This window comes from Pituophis catenifer, unplaced genomic scaffold, assembly GCF_029215685.1.
Source record: "Pituophis catenifer annectens isolate HBS135680 unplaced genomic scaffold, rPitCat1.0.hap2 SCAF_1, whole genome shotgun sequence".
In the NCBI taxonomy this organism is placed as follows: Eukaryota; Metazoa; Chordata; class Lepidosauria; order Squamata; family Colubridae; genus Pituophis; species Pituophis catenifer.
The window spans coordinates 192,636,502-192,661,491 of NW_027256881.1; the positions used below are offsets into that span (position 1 = coordinate 192,636,502).

General features: G+C 38.2%; 1 protein-coding gene across 3 annotated transcripts in view; it reads left to right on the forward strand.

Moving 5' to 3' along the window:
- SESTD1 (SEC14 and spectrin domain containing 1) overlaps positions 1–24,186 on the forward strand; it is a 57,344-nt gene extending 33,158 nt beyond the window's left edge. For 2 of the 3 annotated variants that reach the window (XM_070955060.1, XM_070955844.1), the window contains exons 8-20: positions 2,964–3,077; positions 5,310–5,407; positions 7,803–7,858; positions 8,654–8,865; positions 11,732–11,854; positions 13,669–13,863; positions 14,863–14,977; positions 16,060–16,219; positions 18,987–19,068; positions 19,249–19,371; positions 20,019–20,210; positions 21,736–21,857; positions 22,941–24,186. In XM_070955060.1, coding sequence (XP_070811161.1) covers positions 2,964–3,077; positions 5,310–5,407; positions 7,803–7,858; positions 8,654–8,865; positions 11,732–11,854; positions 13,669–13,863; positions 14,863–14,977; positions 16,060–16,219; positions 18,987–19,068; positions 19,249–19,371; positions 20,019–20,210; positions 21,736–21,857; positions 22,941–23,070 — 1,722 coding nt within the window. In that variant the 3' untranslated portion in view covers positions 23,071–24,186. The remainder of the gene's footprint in view (positions 1–2,963; positions 3,078–5,309; positions 5,408–7,802; positions 7,859–8,653; positions 8,866–11,731; positions 11,855–13,668; positions 13,864–14,862; positions 14,978–16,059; positions 16,220–18,986; positions 19,069–19,248; positions 19,372–20,018; positions 20,211–21,735; positions 21,858–22,940) is intronic. The other variant, XM_070956504.1, reaches the window with a different exon arrangement.
- Positions 24,187–24,990: the final 804 nt, after the last annotated feature.

The following is a 24,990-nucleotide window of genomic DNA, read 5'->3' on the forward strand; positions in this document are numbered from 1 at the left end:
CCTACCTATCATCTGTCCATTGATGGAGTGAAATCCTGAAATATAATAGTGTTTCAAGGGTGAAAGACAGTGATGACTGTGTCTTTGCTAGTGCAAGGCAGTTATATTTAACTTTCATAGGTGGTGCTTTATTAATAGGACCTTTCTGGAATCGAATGTCACACCAAGTGGATTTGGTTGATGAACACGCCAATACATTGTACATTGCCCTACAATTTCCCTTTCTTCTGACATGAAGCTGTTGTGGGAGAGCAGAACTCCCAGTTGACAACCCATAATTTTTACATGACACTTCCAGACAATGCGACTTTATATTGCCCGAAATTTCCAGTTTCACATTTCAAAAGGAACAAGACTTGAATGGACTCTTCACGCTATTAAAGTTACCAGGATTTTATAGACATTTCTGTGGTACAAAGTTGGTGAACAGGGATGTCTCAGCCAAACAGTACCCAGTAATTGAGTGCTCCACGAGATCAAAGCAAAATCCAGGAACTTTTAAAAGGCTACTCACTTTTTAGGGAATTTCTTCTTTGCAAAAATTCCTTTGTGAATGGAAAAATAGGTTCTGCTTCCACAATCAAGCGTGGGGAGTGATGAATTTGTTTGGCAAGCCAGTTGTTTGAAAATGCTCTTTTACAGATACAGTAAATAGGAAATAAATACTTACAGGGATATGTTAGCATCTACATGCTTTGTTAGGGCTAGGGCTAGGATATTTTACTCCATTATTTAAAAGTACCAGGTAAAAGTTAGCTAGAAAAGAAGGAACTAATAATTTTTAGAAAAAATAAAAAATATGTCAGTTTTCTTAAGTGTTTTACTTTGTTACCATTTTTACAGATGATCCATCTGTGAACATTGGAATTTAATGGAAAATTCATTTATGTTGTTTGTGTTTTAAAATGTTAGTTTGAAAGGATGAACATTTGAATGCCTGGGAATTGAATCAGGGAGATAAAAAGAGATAAAACATTTAAAAATTGTGGAGAAGAAATTCAGTTAATTGAATTTGCAGTCTTGTTACACTACCCAGCAATGTAGCAACTGAAAAAGCAATACTTTTTGTGTTAGTGGACATAGGATGTGATTGTGGTCCCTAGTGAGCAATCTGATTTGCAGATTACTTCCATATGGTTGTAATAATCCAGTTTCATTAAGGCTAAAAACAGTTGTTCCATCTTTGTGGCTCAGGATTTCTGTCGTGATAACAGTAGTATGGAAGAAAGCCTTTTCAACAACTTTCATTACTTTTGGAGGGGGGTATAAATTTTCATGCTTAGTTCATCATAATTCATTTGATTGTATATCATCAGATGATGAAGTACCGTATTTTTCGGTGTATAAGACGCACCGGAGTATAAGATGCACCTTAATTTTGGGGGAGGAAAACAAGGAAAAAAGTATTTTACCTCTGCCTACCAGCATTTAAGGTTGCACCGCCCTCCTCTTCCTCCTGCAAGTGAGAGGTGCAGGGACTACTTGCTTTCCCCCAAAGAGACCCCTAGCATGCTCTGGGGGGAGGGACAGAGCACAGCCTGAGGAACAACCCTCCCTCTTTGGGGGGGGGGAATCTGCCCAGCAATTTTGGAGAACAAGGCGGGTGCCACGATTTGCGGCTGGTCACCCTTCTGGCCGCGCTGACTTCACTCCCCAGCAATGTGAGGAGCCGCCGCCGCCGCTGCCTAACCCTCTCTGTGCCCAGGAGCCAAGCTGAGCTGACTGGGAGCCCCTAAAGGGAAACATTCCTCCTTTCCAGCCATCGCTGCCCGGATTCCAAAATGCAAACCTCAAGAGTCGCACTTCAGGTGACGGCCAGTTCCCCTGCAATGTGCAGCGGGGAACTGGGAAGTGCTTTGGATTCGGGGAGGAGATTGTCGTGCTGACGCCTAAAGTGTTTTTCTGCACATTGCAGAGCCGCGCGCCCCCGTCCTCCTTCTCAGCAGATTCTTCTCTTTCCTCCTGGCCAGATCAGCTGCCTGAAACACGGTACACTTTTTTTTGTCTCTGCACACACCCCATGTTTGGAATCGGGTAGAGGATCGCAGGTTCGGGCGGCAGACTGAGAAGGAGGACGGGGACGCGCGGCTCTGCAATGTGCAGAAAAACACTTACAATCTCCTCCCCGAATCCAAAGCACTTCCCAGTTCCCCGCTGCATATTGCAGGGGAACTGGCCGCCACCTGAAGCACGACTTGAGGTTTGCATTTTGGAATCCGGGCAGCGATGGCTGGAAAGGAGGAACGTTTCCCTTTAGGATCTCCCATTCAGCTCGGCTTGGCTCCTGGGCGCAGAGAGGGTTAGGCAGCGACGACGACGGCTCCTCACATTGCTGGGGAGTGAAGTCAGCACGGCCAGAGGGCACCCGCCTTGTTCCCCAAAGCTGCTGGGCAGATTTCCCACCCTCCGTCCCGAAAAGGGAGAGTTGTTCCTCAGGCTGTGCCCCGACCCAGATCCCTGCTGCCTGGAACTGGCCGAAAATGGCCGAAGGGTGGGGGCCGGCGGGTGGGCAGGGCTACATTCGGCATATAAGACGCACCCAGATTTTACCCCCTTTTTGGGGGTAAAAAGGTGCGTCTTATACACTGAAAAATACGGTATGTGCTTCAGTTTACTCTAAACAATTTGATACAAAGTGCTAATAGTATAATAGAAGTAAAATATTGAATTATATTAAATTACATAAGCATAATAGAAGTAAAAACTTGAGTTATATTAATTGGGATAAAAAATTTAATATTTGTTCCAAGTAATGAGATATTAAGACTTTTCTTTAAAACATTAATTCATTGATGCATTTTAAAATATGCCTACTTACTTATTAAAGTGTAATAACTAAAAGTCTGTTATACTTCAATCTTACTATGAAAAAATGGATGGTTTTCAGTTGAAGCATAATACAGTATTTGATTTTCTAACACAAACTTCTGAGTTGTTAATTTCCCATTTAATGGCTCATATAGGTTATTTTGGTATCTGCCAACAAGCTTACTCGATACATAGAACCATCTCAACTAACAGAAGATTTTGGAGGAAGTCTTACCTATGATCATATGGATTGGCTGAACAAAAGACTGGTTAGTTTCTTGGCAAATGTTTTTCTTTTTCAATATAATTGTTAAAAAATATAATCTAGTTGCATCTACATACAACTGCATTTGGTGTTGCCTGTGGGCAGGGTGGATAAAAATCAATGATTTTTTTAAAAAAATCAAAAAAAATCGGATTTTTTTTTATTTAAATCGGATTTTTTTTTAATTTAAATCGGATTTTTTTGATTTTTAGCAAATTTATTTTAATAAAAAACTTTTGGGGTAAAAATCTATCGTAAGATAGTTTTCTATTTAAGATACATAAATAAATTAGTTTATTCAGCATGAAATGGAGCTTAGTTATGTAGCATGAGGCTGTATATTCTGCAACACTGGGACTATCGGTGAGTCAACAGTGGGTCAAAGGAGTAGCAGAGATGACAGTTGCTCTTTAAAAATTATGATTTAAATCGAGTTGATTTAAATCAAGCCTTTTTACTAGTGATTTAAATCATGATTTAAATTGTGATTTAAATCAACTCAATTTAAATCAAATCCACCCTGCCTGTGGGTTAAAAAAAATCCACACATATTATTACCAAGAGTAGTTGGCAATTCAGGATTTGGAGATTCTATCATTGGTTGTCCTTTTGTTGTACACATTTTTTTAAGATACAGCCAGGATTACAGATTTTTTAAAAATCTCCATTGACTATATAGATTATAATAGTTTGTGAATAATTCCTGATAAAACTTTATGTTTAATGATAGTTAGTTTTTTGCCGTGTACCAAATCTAAATGTGAAACATAATAAGCAAAATTAAATAAAATACAGATAGGATACATGTATAGGAGCCAGTTTGGTATAGTAGTTAAGGCATCTGGCGAGAAATCAGGAGACTGTCAGTTCTAGTCCTGCCTTGGGCACAAAGCCAACTGGTGGACCTTGAGCTGGTCGCTCTCTCTTAGCCCTAGGAAGGAAGGAAGGGCAAACCATTTTGGAAAAAAAAACTTGCCAGAACAATTGCAGGGACTTGTCCAGGCAATCTCCAAGAATTGGACATGATTGAATATCATTTTTTAAAAAAACAAAAACCACATGTGCAGTTATTCAGTAACTGCAGTTGGCCAATGTGATTCTAATTCATGCTGAATTACATGAAAATAAAGATTAAGATTCTTAAGGCAAATATTGATTGGCAGTAGTGAAATATTAACATTATCCTTACTTGTTATTTGAATATTTTCTCTTAATTGGTTATTTCAACACACATAAAAATTTCTCTGCTGAAAAATTCTTGATACTGCCATTATGACTAGTATGTTTTACTTTACATTCCATTCCTTTGACATACATCAGTGCACACACATCCTTCATACTCATCATTACCCTTGAGAGAAAAAAAAACAGCATAATGATTAATGTTGAATGAAGTTTCTTAGAATGGCTTCTCAACAGCATTGCAGCAGCTGTCAAAACATAGTGATTAGTTTTGCAACTTGGATTTTTAAAGGCTTGTGTCCAGCAACCAATTATAACCTAAAATCCTGTTTAACTTGATAATATCCTTAGTCTAGTTCTGCTTTAAATGGTTATGATGACTGAGCATTTGACCAAAGCTTTGGGTGTCGTCAGGAAATTACAGAGGTAATCCTAAATTTGTGACCACAATGGAACATGGAATTTCAAGCACAATGTTCTTGTGGTTGTGAGTCTAGGCACCATGTGACTGGAGTCGCTTTTACAACTTATTTTACATTGGTTGTAAAGCAAGTCATCACAGTCATGAAGCTAAATATGTGGTCTTTAAGTGAATCCAGCATGTATAATGGCCATTTTTTTGCTATTTTCTGCTGAAAAATAGCAAAAAAAACCCTCACAAATTGTGGTCACATGACTACAGGATGCTGCAACTTGTAAATGTGAGCCAGTTACCAAGCACCCATAGTGTGATCACGTGACCACAGGGAGAGGTACAGCAGTTGTAACTTAGAGGAAGGGGCATAAGTAGATTTTTGAAGTCTTACATATTATAACTTCAAATGGTCATTAAGCCAACAGTCATTAAGTGAGGACTTCCTGAATCAGTGGATGTAAAAATAATGCATTTCTGTGATATGGCAGTTGGTATTCATGCAAAACGTAAAGACCAACCACCATCTTTAGAATTTGTTCTTAATGGAACGGTAAGAACGCTATACTGCAAAACTTCAGACATTAAATGGTAAAATGGTAAAATTCAGTCTCTGAAATGCTAACTCACTATTTTATATAGGCATTTGAGAAGTTTACAAAAGAGTCTACATCCTTACTTGATGAGCTTGCATTAATCAACAGTGGAAGTGATAAGGGAAACCAACAGGAGAAAGAGCGGTAATACTTTTCTTGCTATTATTGATTGTTCCATAGGAGAATCTTAATTATCAAAAGTGTGGTGTTTCTAGCTATTGTTGTGGTCTTTCTTTTTGCTTCTAGCTTGATCATAGAAATATACTTGTAACTCTATAGCTCCCTTACATTTTTTGGTATAGTTAAAAAGTTCTGTGACTGCATTTGTGTTATGTTGCAGTAAAATATATGACAGGCTTCCTCAAACTTTTTAAACAGGCCGGTTGGGAGGGCATGGCTAGATGGTCATATGACTGGACGTGGCTAGGTGGTCATGTGACTGGGTAGACATGGCCAATTTAGCACTCCATTAAATAATACACAGAAATTAAACTTTAATTTGTTTTGCTCTTGGGGGTATTTTGTTTGCTTTTGTTTGCATGTTGGTCTTTTGGTTGACTTTTCTTTTTACTAGATAGTTTTTTTAAGTTGTTTAGGAGTCTAGTGGTCCACATCAGGAAACTCAGTTTTGCAGCAATTCTTCTCAGCCCCAAGGAGCTTACAATCAACAAGTAGAACAAACCAGGGAAGGCATTGCCTCTCCTTGTTTTGGGTGGGTAGGAGGCAAGGGACTCAGCCCAAGAGCTTGGCCTCCTTAGAGAGGCAAAGGAGCAGATTTATGTCTACTCCAGAACCTGGAAACAGGTACCCCTCAGCAGCAACCTCCCACATACTTATGACTGTTCCCTGGCCAGGTTCCCCAACCAGCACGGGCTCCTCTTGCTCTCCCTCCACTGCTGCTCAGTGCCAGAATAGACAAGAAGGAAAAAGGGTACTTCTCCTCTGAGCTTGATTCCTCTGCCCCCTCCCCAATAGCTCCCTTGCCAAGATAACATGTTTTATTGTGGCTGAAGCAGCAGCTATGAGACCCAGGCAAGCCACTTTTGCCCAAGGGCCTCCTCTGCCTTCCTGGGCTAAGCTACACTACCAAGTATAGTAACCTGCCTGCCCCCTTAATTGGTGGGGGAATGGAAAATGAGGTATTACTAGACTGGCCTGCCTTCCCAGAAAGCACTGCCTTTCTCTCCCTCTCCCTGTCCCCAATTTGCCTATTGAAATTAAGGCTGGCTTCCCCTCAGCCCTGCTCTTGATCAGGGAGGCCATAGCCTCAATCTGAAACCTACGAAAAGGGATAGGGGAGCATGAGAGATGCGCTCACATTTCCAGTTAAGAAAATTTAAAATACTGCTTTTTCAGAATGCTGCGCTAAAACCCTTTTCTTGAGCGGGGAGGAGGAAAACCACCCTTAGTGCAGGGCTCCTGCTCCCGTTGCTGCCATGCAAGTCCATCCACAGCAGAGGTGACATCCACAGGGCCAGAGGTTGGGGTTTTTTTCCTACCGGTGACATTGCCTCACTGCCACGTGACAAGCGAAGTAGGGGCGACGGGCCCTCTTTATCGTGAGGGCCTCCTGGAAGGGATCTGGCCACTCCAGTTCCCCCTTGGTGCACTCCCCTATTAAACTGCCTGCCCCACTGGAACTGGGCAGCGAAGGGCAAGCGTCCCGAGCAAGGCAGGGAGCGGTGGTGGCAGCATTCAGGGCAGGAGATTCGGCTCATGTGAGGTGCTTCCGGGAAGAGCCAGGGAGCATTCCGGGAAGTCTCACTAGCCCCTCCCCCCTGCTGCCACCGCCATCCTGTCCAAAGTGCCACTGCGAGCATCCCAAGCAAGGCGGGGAGCGGCATTCAGGGCAGGAGGTTTGGCTGGTACAAGGCACTTCGGGTAAGAGCCAAAGAGGGTTCTGACGCCACCATCTCTCATGCGCTCCCCTCCCCACATGCGTCAGTCCAACCACCAAGATCACCCCTCCACCAGCCGGCCGCAGTTGCCCATCCACTCCCTTTGGCCAAGTGCAATGGGTGCAGAGCAATGGCTGCCCAGGCCCAGCAGAGATTGAGGGGGAAGGCATGCGATCCCTGCTGGGCTTGGGCAGCCATAGTGCTGATGGGGATCGAGCTTTTCCCAGGCCCGGCAGATGGGCGGGGTGAAATGTGCAGGGCAGCCTCGTGGTCCTGCGTGGCCTGCATTAATGGCTTAGGCGGGCTGTATGTGGCCTGCGGGCTGTAGTTTGAGGACCCCTGATATATGATATATGTTCTGAGAAGACATATGAAAGTTTTCTTTGTATTAATAATATCTTTCTAAGTTCTTAATATATGTTCACTTATTTCCTTTGAAAAATAACCAAAACAATTTTAAAAATGTTAAACATTCCTGAGATTTTGAAAATTTCCTTGGACATTGACAGATGTGTATTGAATCGTAACATGATCTCAGTATTCACAATGGGAAAGAAAAATAGAAATTTGCATAATTTGTATTTCTTTTAAATCTTAAAACTTCTGTTTTCATTCACAATAAATTATTTTTCTCTTTCAAGGTCTATAGATACAAATTTTCTTCCATCTGTTGATCCCGAGACCGTTCTGCAGACAGGTAAATCAGTCCAATATGGCATTATTTTTTAAAATCATCAGTAGCATGAACATAAACTGAATCAGCCACTTAACTAAAGTCCATACAGTTAATCAGTTATAGTTAATTACTATAAAATAATGCATTTATTAAATTTTTCCTTTTCTTTTTAAATATAGAATTTCTATAATGCAACTATTCTGCTTCCTCCTAATTTCTGGGAATAGCAGCAGTAGAGAAATAAAGTACTAGTCTCTCTTTCTGCTGAAATTGTTGAATTTATCTGTGAAAACAGTAAGCAATTACGAATTAAAATTCCTTTAAAGATATGGTAGCCAAAAGCAAAAAACTCATACCAGCCCAGCTATTGTATTCCCCCCCCCCAATTCTGAAAGTGAGTTAGTCGGTATTTTTGCATGCCAGCTTTTCTCAAAACAGTTCATAGATACAGTGGCACAACTTGGACAGGGAGAGAGAAGCAACTTTACCTTAGTGCATCACCATTTTAATGCTTTCACAGTGTCAGTCAGTGATTAGTTAGGTATTACAAATTGGCCAAGGGAATTATTTGTATCGTAAAACTGTTGTTGGGGTATTTGTTCTCTGCCTTCTTGCTGTTGTTATTGCTATCCTCACTCCACAATCTTATATCATGCTGTGGTTGTAACCTCAGAAAATTTGCATAAAAACTGAAATTAGAAGCCTTTATGTTTCCAGCAAAAAGACTTTCCCATTAAACTTTAGCTCATTTTTTTGCCTGAGTCATTAGATTATTTGAATACTTAATATAAATATATGTGTATATATTCTATTAAGGTCATGAGCTCTTATCGGAATTGCAGCAACGGCGTTTTAATGGTTCCGATGGAGGAGTCTCCTGGTCCCCTATGGATGATGAACTGCTTGCTCAGCCCCAGGTTATGAAGTTACTAGATTCTCTCAGAGAACAGTATACGCGGTATCAGGAAGTATGCAGGCAAAGAAGCAAACGAACTCAGTTGGAAGAAATTCAGCAGAAGGTAATGCAGGTAAGTGGCATACTCACTTGCATCTATTGTTTGTATTAGTAAAATGATTAGATGGAGAGTTAACAGGTTTTTAATATGCTGTGTCAGCTTGTGGGAGCACCTCAAAGCTGCTACAATTTTTCCTGGATAAATGCGGCTACCATTTGCAATGGACATGTATTATACCTGGGAAAGGTACGCTTGATTTTAGGTATTCCTGACAAGTATCAGGTGCATGCCCAAATCACATTTTGCCCTTTAAATTTGAATCACGGCATTGCATTACCATAAAATTTGTATATCTAGTGATTGGAATCCAAATTTGCCCTTTTAATGCAAGGCTGTTCCCCACCAGAGTAATAATAAGATAAACTTGAAACAATTTGTGCATTGAAATGTCATGAAAGATCAAGTGGTGCTCTGGAAGTTGATATTAGACAGTTTGGTAGAGTGGCTAAGGTGCTGGGGTAGAAACTAGGAGATTTTAAGAGAGTGGTTTGGGGAAAATAGGCAGAGGTTATATGCATGTTCACTGCCTTGAGTTGACTAAAAAACTCAAAACAAAGGTGGGTTAATTGAGAAAAATGCAATCTAGTTAGTGAAGTGCCTTTATTAATACATTTAAATAAATGTGTTTACAAGAGCATCAATCTCAGTTTGCATCATTCTAATTACAACTTGCCATTTCTTTACTCTGTGTTACTGAATTACATAGAAAATTAATTATACTTAGACTGATAGTAAAGTCTTGCATTCTCCTCTTTTTTAGTTACTAATTTAGAAATCATCTGCTAAAGATTTTTAAATAATTTGTGAGGAGAGAAAGATCTCCTATTTAAAAAAAAATATTTAAGAAAAACTACATGATCAAGGAAATATATTTCAAAGCCTTCAGCTAATTCTATCACCGAGTATTTTATGATGGAAAGGGAAAAATCAGAAGAAAGGGAGATGAAAGCTGGCAGCTATAGATTTATTGTACTGTAAAATACAGTCAATCCTTGGCTTACAACAGCAGTTTGGACCAGAATTGCCATTGCTAAGTGATACAGTCGTAAAACTCAACATCGTCTTCCCAGTTATACTTTGCTTCTGGAAAGCTGGCAGGGAATGTCAGAAATCACACGACTGTGGGAATAGCTGCAACGACAGAGCACTGTTCATAAGTCCCCCTTGTTCAATACCTTCATAACTTTGGTTATAAATGGATGTAACCCGAAGACATTGTTGTAATTGTTGCTGTGAAATATTCTTTCTCCCTGTATGAGTTATCCTTATAGAGTTACTACAAATAAGACTGATATTTGTCTGGTTTTTTTGACAGATGTTTGTGACTGACAAGTTGTTTAACTTCTATTTTTGTTTTTTAAAAAATGGTATGCACATGCAAATGAACACTGACTGCATTTGTCCCTTATTTAAAATCGTAGTTATCAAATTTCAACTACCATGCAGTAAATGAACTATGGAACTAACACATTTTTAGTTACTTTCTATTAACAGGAATGTAATTAGCAGTTTTAAATTGACTGCAAAGTATGCTTTCTGAAGCTGACTTCTTGAACAGTTATCCTCATCTTCAGTTCCCAATATAAATAACATGAACTGCTATTCTTGATTAAAAGTGGATACAAAAGCTTCCAAGATCTTCGTATGTTAATATGCATGTCATCCATAAGTGATTATGTGCACCCAAATACAATTTAATGGGTTGTCTTCCAAATGGATTCTGTGGGTTGACTTAGTATTATATGGTAATAAATATCCATATTGACTTTGATGTGAGTAGTGTTGAAATTAATGTTTATAGGTTACGTAGGAAGAATACCTGGGATAATGCTTGACACTGTCAGATTTGTATAACCACTATGTAGTATCTTAGACTATAAAACCCTCGGAAGTATTAAAAGGGCTAGGAAGGGAGATAAATAAGCATGGAAGTGGTCAAGACGGAAGTGTCTGAAAGCTTTATTTTCCATTTGCTAGCCTTGAATAGTCATGACCTTCTTTGGCTACTAGCTCACAATAGATGAGTTGGGCTCGAAGGATCTTTACTATCCATGTACAGTTCACATTGCCAATCTGTCAGAGTGTGCACAGTGTGACTACTATTTTGAGACAACCCAAGAGCAAAATACAGTACACAGAGGTTTTTCAAGCAGTGGTTTATCTACAGGTTATAAATATACACACAAGTGCTAAGCAAAGCCAGGCAATCAATCAATCAATGGGAGGAGATCTTCTGAATTTTCAATATTTCTGCATAAATATGACCTGAAATGTGATCCGCTCTCCAAACAAATCCTAAAACTAGATAAAGAGAATCCAGTTAAACCAAGGAGTCAAAAACATTTAAGTACTACTGCAGTGTAAGATATGTTTCTAGATTTCTACACATATTTGACAAATGCTTGTCTTTGTTATAGTATATAAAATAATGTATGCTAAGGGGTTTTTTTTTTAGGAAATTTATCAAAACAACATAATTCCACAAATTAGAACAATTTACCTTTCACTAGAAACAAAAAGGCATTGCATTTTACCTGCCAATATAAGTATAAGTTGAAAATAAGAAGTGTGCCTCCTTTCCTTATGCTGCTTCTGATATGAGACTGCAATGTTATTAAGATTCACAAAGAGAACATACATTAAAAAAAACGGGATTAGGTTGTTTAGTCCCTTGATTTTGTACCTAAAGGGTTTACCAACCCTGACCTCTCCAGTCCTTATTTTTCTTCTGGAAATAAGGTTGCTATTTATATATATATACTGTGAAGTGTATTAGGAAAGGTTGCTTTAAATAATAGAAAGCCTTTAAAATCTACCCGGCCTCTATTGGTTTTAAATTATATGTGATGACGAACATGCTGCTTTTTGATTTAAATAGGTAGTGAACTGGCTCGAAGGGCCAGGTTCGGAACAGCTTAGAACCCAGTGGGGAATTGGTGATTCAATTAGGGCTTCACAAGCTTTGCAACAGAAACATGAAGAGATTGAAAGTCAACACAGCGTGAGTTTTCATTTTCCCAAGGAAGTTACTGTGTAATGATTTTTATATGTCATTTATGGTATGCAATATTTCTAGTGGCCTTCTTTTCTGGTGAATTTTAGACAGTGATTTATGTATTGGCAAATGGGGCACCTTCTAGAACAAGCTACTGATCATATAAATGATTAGTTCTAGTGTCATAATAGTATGCTATATAGTTGGAAAAAGGGATGGCTGTGCCTCTGAGACTGAAAAGACAAAATAAATCATTGTGCCTACCAAGGACCGACCCTCTAATCTCTTGGACTCTAGGAGTGGGGAAAGTTTCATTTATTCCTGCCGGTTTTGGGCAAAGAATAGTTATTTCTCCCAGTGAATTATTTGTACTACTTTCCCATTCTTTCCAGCTGACTTGGGAACAGTTATTCAATACAATTGAGCTGCTTGCTTCAACTACTTGAATAGGAATGACAAGCCAGTTCTGTTCACCTATTTACCCTTTCCCCAGCAGTAATGGATAAGAATATTCTATAATTAACCAGTGATCACTGTGCTAAAATAACAGGAATAAGGATAGGCTTTATATAGCTTCAACAATTTTCTGGATGAAGTTATAAGCCAGTAGTGAGGAAATGGTTCTCTCTGTCCATTCCTCTATAGCAGGGATGCCAAACTCAATTTCATTTAGGGCCCCAACAGGGTTGTGTTTGACCTTGGGTGGCCGGGGGCATGGCCAGCTCGACATCACTTGTGCCGGGGGGCCTGTGGTGACCTGAGTGCTCTGCCAGCGAAAACGGATTCCAGAGCTCCATTTTTGGCTGCGACAGCCCTCAACCCTCTTCCAGTAAAAAGGGAGCTCAGGAGAGCCGCACGTGGCCCTCCCAAGCTCCATTTTCACTTGCAGAGGCACTGCAGGCCAGTTCTTTGCTGTTTCCATGGTGGCCCCACAGGCCCGAATTAAGCACTCGGCGGGCCGAATGGGGCCTGCGGGCCTTGAGTTTGACACCCCTGCTCTATAGCATCTGTTTCTCTACCTGCCACTTTCTCCAATCCACTCTGCCTCTGTCCCTACATCTCAGTGGTTTTGTCCCACTCTCTGTTATATGTCCCAGTGTTTCTGTTTGGCCACCTGTCTTTCCTTGCCCTTCTTTCGCTGCACGTTTGCATTTTTACTAGCATGTAAGTTCGCATCAAATGTTCCAGGTGCTTTGCATTACTTCAGAGCTGTCTCCTGTGCTTTTAAGAACTGGAACACCCTTCCAATGTATCAACTAGAGGATATGGGGGGAGGGACAAGTAAAGAAAGCCTAGGAAATTGTTTAATAAATCTAGGATAAGGAAAAGGAGAAGGAAGAATTGTATGATCAAGGGAACAAATGGATGAACAGCCAGATGCATTTTGCTGAGTGTTAAATAAATGCAAATCAGTCTTGTTGTTTTTTTAAAAAAACAGATTTGGGCAAATCAAAGGACAGGATATTACAGTTGGGGGGAAATGAAAGAGTTCTTTATATGAATAAGATAAAGAACAATTTGAAAAAAACCCATTGAGAAAAAATGTTCTTGAAAATTGCTTCCAGCTTCTGAAATTGACTAAATAATAGAATCATTTTATTATGCTGAAAACAAAATGAAAGGTGGATGTAATGTTGAGTTCAGCAGATTTTCATACCATTCGTTTTTTAACATAACATTGTTAAATAGAGATATGCATAATCTTGTTCAATATTGCAGTAAGCTGAGGTTTGCTGAACAGTGGTTGTATCTGTGCTTTTAAAAACAAAATGGCAAAATTATCAATAATGGTGATAATACCTTGATGACTGATTTTGCAGGAGTGGTTTGCAGTGTATGTGGAACTGAATCAACAGATTGCAGCTTTACTGAACGCTGGGGATGAAGAAGATCTTGTAGAACTAAAAGCATTGCAACAGCAGTTGAGCGATGTTTGTTATCGGCAGGCCAGCCAGTTGGAGTTTAGGCAGAATCTGCTACAAGCAGCCCTTGAATTTCATGGTGTTGCTCAAGATGTAAGTAAAATATGCACTTTCTCATTGTATGCTTTGCTTCATGAAAATGCCATTTGTCAGAAGGTCAATAGATAAGCCGGTTATATTTAGGAATAATTTTGCTCAAATAGTTCCAATGAGCATGGAAAAAGTCTTAAAATAAATGAGAACAAGGAAGTATTAGGACTCATTTGGAAATCTGCTGTTAATTAATGAAGGCAGTTTTAAAAAGAGTGTCCATTTCTCTATCTTATGTACACACTGACTAGACAGGAGTTCCCTTTCCATGTTTGTTATAATTCTTTCACCAAGAAGCTAGACAAGCAAAGCTCGAGCAGATAAGCAAATTACATAAATCTCTGCTATAATATCTGTTGGATTTTTCTAGACACAAACTCTGAGCCAAGCCAATGACAAACTCACAAACTATTTGTCCTTTCGTTTAGATTTTTTAAAGCATATGGTTCTTGAGAAAATTGCAGAGCATGTGAAGAAATTAAGAGTTACCACCTGCTTTTAGAAAATTGATTTGGAGGGGCTCTGATCCTTCTTGGCAGGCAGTGTTTCAGAGGCCATTCTGGGGGATGAATTTTGACAATTTAGTTACTGGTGTATGGTGACTCACAATCCTACTCTGTATGCAAATGAAATCATTTGAGAAAAAAAAGGCATAAGGGGCATTGAAATGACATCAGTTTAGACTTTGCTGTTTAAACCTGAATGAAATATTTTACCTTTCTGAATATTTAGATTCTTCCTGGGCACTTTGGATTGGATGAAGCAGCAGCTGCTGAAAGGGCTGGAAAACAGAGCTTTCCTTTGCAGCTGCTTGCACAGACACCGTTGCTAAGCTCTGTTGTTCAGACCATCTTCTTTGACCATCCCAGTGTCCTAGCTCTGTCTCTTTTATAATTGAGCTAGTCACAGTTCTGTCTGACATTCACGCAACAAATCTCTTTTAAGGAGGAAGATTTAAAATCATAAAAATAACTTGCTGACTTTGGGGTTGGCTCTTTTCAGTTGTCTCAGCAACTAGATGGATTACTCGGGATGCTGTGTGTTGATGTCGCCCCAGCTGATGGAGCGTCAATTCAGCAAACTTTAAAGCTACTTGAAGAGAAATTAAAAAGTGTTGGTAAGGAAAAATAAGATTAAATGGCCAAATATGCTACAGTGAATGTCTTAATTTGCAGAATAAGTATTGGATTAAATTGCATACTTTTTCATATAAGCCTAATAAGCACATTGAATGGAAAGCTGGAACAGGCTGTGGGTACAAATTCTCTTGGCTGGCTTATAAAGGGAGCTTTAAAAATATCTCATTGTGGAATGATATTCAGTAATATGCATTGACTGCCATATTCGTGTTTTGTGAATAGAGTTCCATAAGCGCTAGAAATCTCTGCCTTTTGAGGTTCCAGCTCCTATGGAAATCCAAACATGTAGGCTTCCGAAACCTGTGCATTGCTGACAAGGGCACGGCCACTTCATTGGCCTAACTACCCAGTTTAATTGCAGGATCATCTGTTACACAACTAACAGATCAAGATGGTGTATCACTCAGAGTTATATGAAATAGATTTGAGCTACTGATCTCCCAACAGCGGTAGTCTCCATGTGAATCTCTTAACTGTGCATTTAAAAGAATTTCATTTTAAGCCACATCTGTTGTTTTAATAATTGTTACTGAAAGGGTGTTGGGCAGAATAAACAACAAACCGGTTAAGGGCAAACAGAATAAATGGGAAGGCAATCTCTCATTTAACATAAATATGTGGGGAGGGACCATAATAAAGACAAAATTGTATTAGAGTAAATATAGGTCTTGTCAACAATCTCAACATAGCTGTTTCTTTTTATTTGATTGTACCAAAAATTGAATCTGGATTTTCAGAGGGAGCAGTTCCTCACTTATAGTAAACACTATCAAGCCTGACATAAATCGATTTGTGTTCTAGAAAAACATGCTGTATGTCTCTGTACTGCTGAAGTATTAACCACCCTTCGTACCAGTTGATACATAGTTAACTGTCAACACTTGAAGGATGTGCTTACAGAATGTACCATTTTAGAATTCAGTCGGTTGTGGGAACGTGACAATGAGACAGCAGCATCTAACTTGCACATGGACAGAAACAGAATTGGCTACTCATGATTTAAGAGAATAGTTCATCTTGCATTGTATACGAAATAAGATTTTGTTCATTATCCCTATAGACTTGGGCCTGCAAGGTTTGCGTGAAAAAGGTCAAGGTCTTCTTGATCAGATCTCTAACCAAGCTTCGTGGGCTTATGGAAAAGATGTAACAAGTGAAAACAAAGAGAATGTTGATCATATCCAGGGAGTAATGGAAGACATGCAGCTCAGGAAGCAAAGGTATTCATGGTGATGTTGGACTCCTAAGAATTTCTTTTTCCAAATGACTTCACTTTAAAACCACTGTTAACTTCTTTTTAAATGCCACCTTATTTTTCAAACAAGTGAAAACATGAAAAATAACCAAAATGCAAACCTAAGTGTGCATAGGTTTGTACCCTGTGTATTTTTTTTTTTGCTCCGAAATTATGAATTCCAAAATTTATAACTAAGATTTTTGTTTAAACTTGATATTAAACAAAATCAGTTAATTATAAAAACTGCTTCTATAATAGGCTTGTTGCCAAATTTTTCCTATACAGTTTCATAAATTCAGATATGTTTGTTACTTTCAGCATTGTGCAGCACTTACTTTAACTTCTCTTAATAATGTTAATGCAAATTATAATTTATAGGTTCTGTAGTTTCTTTAAATATTGCAGAAAAACTGCTTTTAAGATTAATTGGTAACTAATGGCTTTGGTATCATTTGGAAATGTTTAATGTTCCATTACATATTGTTCCATTTTCTAAATGTTAATGAGGAATTATGTATGAGTTTACATTTGCTGCAGAAATTATTTTAATTTTCCTGATAATTTAGCAGCTGCTTCAATATTTATTTAAAGAAAATACTAAATCTTCCTGATATACAACATTTTTAAGGAATGTTAACAAAATTTATTGAATAGGGTGTTACACTTAAAAATAAAAACACAGTTTTGAACTCAGATACAGCTTTAAAAACTATAAACATGATAACAAAAAAGAACACAGACCACAGAATAATAGAGTTGGAAGGGACCTCAGAGGTCTTCTAGTCCAACCCCCTGCTTGAGCAGGAGAGCCTATACCATTTCAGATAAATGGTTGTCCAGTCTCTTTTTGAAAGCCTCTAGTGATGATGTAGCCACAACTTTTGAAGGCAAGCTATTCCATTGGTTGATTGCTCTCACCGTTAAGAAATTTCTCCTCCGTTGGGTTTGATGTTAGGTTATCATTTTTGTACGATTTTTTTTTTAAAAAATCCCATTATATGGGTTGCTACTTCCTTGGCAATGAAGACGTAATTTGCTGCTATTCATTGGGAGTCAACTGCTTTTAGCTACGCTTTAAGAAAGGCCTATAAAGGTGGCTTTTCCATGTCCTCTTTTCTGCTCAAGGTTTGGAATATACTTACTATGAAGGAACGTCATTCCTTCATAGGATGTTCCTTTTCCTAATGCACTGGGCTCATCTTCCAGTAGGCTACAATCCCCAAAGGTTTTTATCCCAGTTCTTACCTGTCCTAGACTGTTTGGCAGTGACATGAAGTAACAAGTTTGAGGAAAACTGCTTGGAGGTAAACAAGCAAGCAGAAGAGGTCATGGGCAACCATTAGGTAAGATGAGAGAAAGGCAGACAGACAGACAAACATGAAACAGCCATGCACAAGCATGTATGCGGTTGGCCATGAGCAGCTAGTTAAACATCCGTGCTATAAGTGGCTGCTTTCTTTATTCATAGGGAAGTGCTTGTTGTGCATTTGGGTAGAATACCTCTCAGAGGATATGCACAGTTCTACCTTTTTCTTATTACTTCTCTAATTAATCTTGCTGGAATGGTTTATTAACATCTTAACTTAGTTTACTGTTTAAAGTGCTATGTTGTGATTCTGTTTTTTAAACTAACTTAGTTTTGAGAAAATTTGGCTGAGAGCCTGGAACAAAATCTTCCAATTCCACTGTTACCTGTATGTTCACACAATGTTAAGGCATAATTTAGCACTGTATGTAATTGTAGCAATAATTTAGTATTGTATGGCCGTAAGCCATAATGCTGTTCAATAAAGCCAGCAGTATGAGCCAGCAATATGAGCCAGCAATGTGCAGCAGCTGCCAAAAAAGCCAACACAGTTCTAGGCTGCATAAACAGAGGGCTAGAATCAAGATCACGTGAAGTGTTAATACCACTTTATAATGCCTTGGTAAGGCCACACTTGGAATACTGCATCCAGTTTTTGTCGCCACAATGTAAAAAAGATGTTGAGACTCTAGAAAGTGCAGAGAAGAGCAACAAAGATGATTAGGGAACAGGAGGCTAAAACTTATGAAGAACGGTTGCAGGAACTGGGTATGTCTAGTTTAATAAAAAGAAGGACTAGGTGAAACATGATAGCAGTGTTCCAGTATCTCAGGGGCTGCCACAAAGAAGAGGGGGTCAAGTTATTCTCCAAAGCACTTGAGGGTAGGGCAAGAAGCAATGGGTGGAAACTAATCGAGAGAAGCAACTTAGAACTAAGGAGAAATTTCCTGACAATTAGAACAATCAGTGGAACAACTTGCCTCCAGAAGTTGTAAATGCTCCAATACTGGAAGTTTTTAAGAAGATGTTGGATAACCATTTGTCTAAAGTAGTGTAGGGTTTCCTGCCTAAGCAGGGGGTTGGACTAGAAGACTTCCAAGGTCCCTTCCAACTCTGTTATTCTATTCTAAAGCCACTGTCAGCCATTGGTATAAAATATAAGAATAAAACTTCCATGGATGCATTATAAGCAGCTTCAAAGGTGTATACGTAGCTGAACTTTCCACTGGGCTTATCAATGTTGGTATTTAAAATTAATTAAAGTTGTAAGATTTATCAGATTTTGGATATTCTTAAAGTGTTATTCTTACTCTTGTAAAATATTGAATTTAGACATTTCCTCAAATTTCATTGCTACATTTAAAAATAAGAATTGCTTGTGTATAATTTTTTTTATAAGCAGAGTTGACCTTTCTGATACAGTTTTATGTTCTGTCTTTCACAGATGCGAGGACATGGTAGATGTGCGACGATTAAAGATGCTTCAGATGGTTCAGCTATTTAAGTGTGAAGAGGATGCTGCTCAGGTGAGACTGATGGTTTAGGCAACTGTTGCCTAAAAGAAAGGTGTCAGACAATTTAAGTGAACTTTGGGAACTGATAAAACGTTCAGTAGTTTTGGGTAGCTGTATTTTTTATACAAATTTGACAAATATATTCTATGTCTCCCCTTTTATTTTACAATGTCATTCTGCTCATTTCTGTAGGCAATAGAATGGTTAAATGAATTATTAGATGCGCTGCTGAAGACTCATACCCGTTTGGGAGATGATGCCCAAGAAACCAAAATTCTGTTGGAAAAACATAGGAAATTTGTTGATGTAGCTCAGGTATGTTTGCATTTTTTATAGCAAGTTAGTTTGCTATTAAGGTTTGCTATCTGTATTTAAAATGGTCATTTTTGTTATTTGCTGAATAGGATACTAATTAAAATTCATTCATCTTCCATGAATATGAAATGGATACAAACTACTTGGGGCTATAGTTTTATTTTTCAAGTCATTTCTCTAACTAGTTAGCAAGGATTTAACATTTTTAGTATTTAGATTAATAGGCAAGCATCATTTGGCAGGGATTACTAGGCAGAAGAAAGAAGGACTGTTAATGCTGTGGTCATGAGGCTTGATGTTCAGGTGAAATGAGGATGGGGTGGCAAATGAGTAGAGGATGATTCAATAACAGACCAGATCCTTCTAGAATTTCCATAGCTGCCAAATTAAATAAAATGTGACTCTATACACTTGCAGTCTCTTAACTGAGAGCAATCCAGCTAGGAAAGTCCAGTTTCCTTTTCTTGCTGTATCCTTCTTCCCAATTTGGATATTCCTGCAAATGAAAATGGCATGGAAAGTCAATCTTATTTTTAATAGGCCCAAGAATAGATATAGTGTCTTATGATTCATGTGTTTCTGTGTTGCACTTAAATCTGTCCCAACACTGAAAATGATCAGCTTAATGTCTGTTTTTCTTTTTCTAGAGTACCTATGATTACGGGCGACAGTTACTACAGGCTACTGTGGTTTTGTGTCAGTCTCTGAGATGCACTTCTAGATCGTCAGGAGAAACACTTCCAAAGCTGAACCGCGTATGGAAACAATTCACAATCACTTCAGAAGAAAGAGTAACAAGGCTAGAGATGGCTGTTGCTTTCCACTCAAATGCGGAAAAAGTGAGTTTCTGCGGTTGATTCCAATAACTTTGATGTAGCATTTTAAAGTAAGCTTTTTTATGTGTTCATTTCTATTTAATAAAGTTTGATCATGTTTACACGGAATGTTAAAATTCATGGTGTGATTAGCATCACACATTTTTTTCATTGTGGTCTCAGAGAGAGCCATGGATTTCAAAAGAACTTGCATTTAACATCAGTATGATTAAAATCAACATTTAGCAATAGCAATAGCATTTAGACATATATATATCGCTTCATAGTGCTTTTACAGCCCTCTTTAAGCGGTTTACAAAGTCAGCATATTGCCCCCAACAATCTAGGTCCTCATTTTACCCACCTCAGAAGGATGGAAGGCTGAGCCAACCTTGAGCCGATCAGGATAGCCGATTCTTTTAAGATGAATCCACATACTTAATTGGAATTTTCATCCTTAATATTGATAGTCCTCTCTTTAACAGTGGTAGTTGGGACCAGCAACATTGTTGCTAAGTGACAGTCATAAAGCACAACATCATGGGACTGGGCTGACTTAGGATGGCAGTTACAGCACTCAAGTTGTTACCGTTAGGTGGACCCCTGCACTCACAGTGGACTGTAGTCAAGTGACCGACGTTCGTGACCTGGCTGTTTCCCCATTGACTTTGCTTGTTGGAAGCAGGCAGTGAATGGCGCCTGATCAAAGGACACTGCGACATAATGTGAACCGGTTGCCAAGCGCCCAAATTGTGGTCACAAGGGAACTGCAACTATAAGGACCTATTATAAGTCCCTCTCCTTCAGTGCCATTTTAACTTTGAATATTCGTTGGATGAATGGTTGTTAACAAGGACCGCTTTTCAATCTGTGCAAGCTATGGTTAGCATATTGAGATCATAATACTAAATTATTGCTAGTCTCTTGATTGATTAAGTGCTGTAAGGTGGGTGTGGACTCTTAGCTACCACAATCACAGACTTTCTACAGGATGATCTATCCTCAACATAATCTTTTAGATTTCAACAGTGCATTCACTGCTGTTGTAATTGAAGTCTATCCACCTTACTCCTTTTTCCTTTCATTTTTTTCCTAGCATTACGCACTAGACTGTATTGTCCAATTATTGCTCTCACAACTGAAAGTTTTCTCCCATTTTTTCTTTACAAAAAGGAAATGGGTTTCACATATGAAATAGGTTTTGCGTTCTTTGTTGAAGCCAATGCAATTCCACTGTGTACAGCATGCACAGACTTCATTAGCAATTCCATACAGTTCCCTTAAAATAGCTGTATTTTGACTTCATGTATTTTTTTTTTTAATCTGTGACTCCCATCAGCAGGCAAAACTATGAGGAATACCTCATAGGCACACTTTGGCAGTGTGCTAGAACTTTTCCAGGACTTCAACTGATTCAGTAGTCCATCTGTTGTGTCTAAGAATACAGAAAACATTACAAGAATGCATAAGAGTATTGTTTCCTTTTATTGTAACTTACAGTTTGGCCGTGTCCATTTTTCTTCTTCTTTCTAATGTTATTTTATTACAGGTTTTGCAAGAATGCCCAGATGAGTCTGAATCTATATATGATCAGGAACAATTTGATGAGATTGAAGCTGTTGGAAAATCCCTTCTGGATAGATTAACAGTTCCAGTGGTTTATCCTGATGGGTATGTAGTAGGCCTTGCATTGCTCACTATGCAATGCAAAATATTTCATTATGCGTAGTAATAAGTTTTAAAACAGAACAGACCAAATTAAAATTGAGGCGCAGCAGATCCAGTTCCACATTGGTTTGCACTGGCCAGAACAGGTGATTGCGAGAGGGAGTGGGTGGTGAAGGGATGGATGAAGTCCTTTAGAAGATCTGTGGTGTTCCATATTCAGGAACTCCAGAGGCATCTGTAAGGGGAGTAAATGGGAAGTTAAACGATGAAAGCCATTGTATGTCACCATAATGCAAATGTTTCCCCTCCTTTTTATACGCCTTGTGATATTGCATGCCTGTGTGACAAGAGTGCAATGCTGCTTTCATTATTTTGACAAAATAATGCCTTATAGATGCTTCAGAATAGTTCCTGGTACACTCCTCGGGGAGTGTACATACCCAGAATAGAAAGCACTTGACTTTCTGTGCTTTCTATGGATGGAATAAGGCCACCTAAATTTTGCCTAATCCTAACAGCTAAGTTAATTCTTGGTTTAGGATTGCACTTTTAAGTCAGACGTCAAATATTGAAATGTTGGAGAATATTAAACTAAGAAATACAATTTAATAATTTATTAAAATGTAATAGTGTTACTATATATTATTTATATGTTATGTCATTAAAACATGCAAGATAAGTTCGTCCATACAAAAGATCTTATTTATTTGAAATGAAAGTAAATACTAATAAAATAGCTTCAAAGAAATCGTATTAGTTTGAATTACAACAAATTTAACAAGAAGCAGTTTGTACGTTTTAATACAGTTGTGAAGTCTGGTATCAAATTATTTCACACATAAATATCCCTCAGGTTAGGAAACTGTTCTGAAATTTCAAGTATTCTATTATTCTATATTATCCTGAAACTACTGGAAAATTATTTCTGGTAGATTAACAGTTTCTGTATAGGATATTATAATAACATATATTATCCTGAAAGCTGCAGAGTGAGAAAATAAATCTGTGAACATAGCAAAAACTCTCTATTACTTTCTTACATGTAAGGGATTGGGTTTGGGGTTTTTTTTCCTTGTTTTTTTTTAGCACTGAGCAGTTCTTCGGGAGCCCGAGTGACATGGCTTCTTCAGCCGAACACATCAGAGAGAAGATAAAGTTGGTTTGTCTGAGAAAACAACAACTGACACAACCAGACGCCTGTACCACAGAGACCTAATAGCCTCTCCCTGCCAATTCATAAGATGCCTATTTGTAACTCCGCATGACATCTGCATTCTATGCCTGCCATAATACATGAAAATGCATTTCACGGCTATTATTAAACATAAGAAGTCTTCACCCTTCTTGAAGCAAATTTTATTCTACATCTTAACCATGTATTTCTACGAAGCCATAATTTAACATGCTATGAACCCCCAGACTTCAACTATAATGAAAAGGAACAGAAGACGTTGCACTAAATACTTGCTTTGAAGCTTTATCCCAACCTATCAGGTGCTGCTTTTTCTAAGCAACTGATGCAAGTTTTAAAATGGTGCTAATAAGTGCAAGTTCCACAAAAAATAATTTTGTTTATTCTCCAGATGATGTAGTATTTTAGGCTGTAGATGAACTATCTGTTGTATAGACCTATAATTTTGATTTTGTATTTTTTTTTAAATGGTCCTTTTTATTGTGCGGATATGTGCCATCAAATCCTTGAAATTCATTATAGTTGGATTTTTTCCAATTTGTACGGATAATGTATTAAGAAATGTTTTGTGCTTAATAAAGTTCACCTTTTAAAAATCCAGTAACTTTTATGGAAACTTGTATTTCCTACTTTATTGCAGGAAATTGTAAAAGAGAGTACAAGTCCATTTTGGATCTTGAGTGAAAGTTTCTTAGTAATTGAAAGAAGAGGGAATAAGCATCATCATGTAAGAAGGAAGAAAAAAAATGATATGAAAGCAGCTGTTGGGAGTTAACGGCAAATTAAGTTCATTTTTCCTGTTGACTTTTGTTTGTAGATGGGAAAGGAAAAGGACTTAACATTTTACAAGAGTAAGAATCAAAGTCTGGCAAGAGGGATTTGTAGATGCAAATTGAAGACATAAGAGAAATTGATAGGTTTTTCTTTTAATGTACCTTTTTTTTCTCTTTTTTTCTACAAGTATTGATATTGGACATATATGTTCCACTAGTTACATCTTTATGACTGAGTACATTCAAATAACAGCTGATGATGCAATTTCCAGAGCTGATAAATGCTACGTATTGTAATAAAATGATCAAATATAGGGCATAAATTATGTATTCATTCCTCCAATCTGCAAAAGCCAAATAAAAACCTTTATATATTTATGAACTATGAGCATAAGTTTATTTTTTAAAATACCTTATGAAACGGCAGCGTATCTTTGGAAGGCCTGTTTTGGATATGTAATAAAACTCCTTGCTGTGTAGGTAAGCGAGTTAAATGGCTTCTTGAAAAGTAAAATACATGGCTTGATGGACGAAGCACTTTAAGTGAGAAGCCATCCTGGCTTCCTTTTGTGGAGAATAGAGGAGACCATTTTTAATCCTTTATACCTAGTCCTTGACTTACCACCACTATTGGGATCAGCACTTTGGTCACTAAGCAATATGGTCATTAAGTGATTAATACCTGATTTTATGACTTTTTTTTTTTTTTTTTTGCTGTGATCATTAAGCAAACCACGTGGTTACTCAGTGAATCCAGCTTCCCCCTTGATTTTGTTGTCAGAAGCCCCTGAGAAAGTCACACGATCCCAGGATGCTGCAACCAATTGTCAAACATCCTAATTTTGATCATATGGCCATGGGGATGTTGTGAAGTCAGATCACCTTTTACTACCATTGTAACTTGTACTTGCTCTTAAAATCCCCACCAGACACAATTCATCACCTTTTTTGGTTTGTTTTACTTGGGGCAAGAGTAAGCACGGAAAAGAAACATTTGAATCATCTTTTTTTTTTTTTTTTTTTGCAGTTATTGTGGGCTACACACTGATTCAGAGAGCCAGATTTCATTTGTATGCCTAAGAAAATTCATATAAGCATCTTTCCGCTTCTGAAAGAAAATAAAGTGATGAGCTAGGTCAGGGGTCGCCAACCTTTCCCACCTCAGGGACCA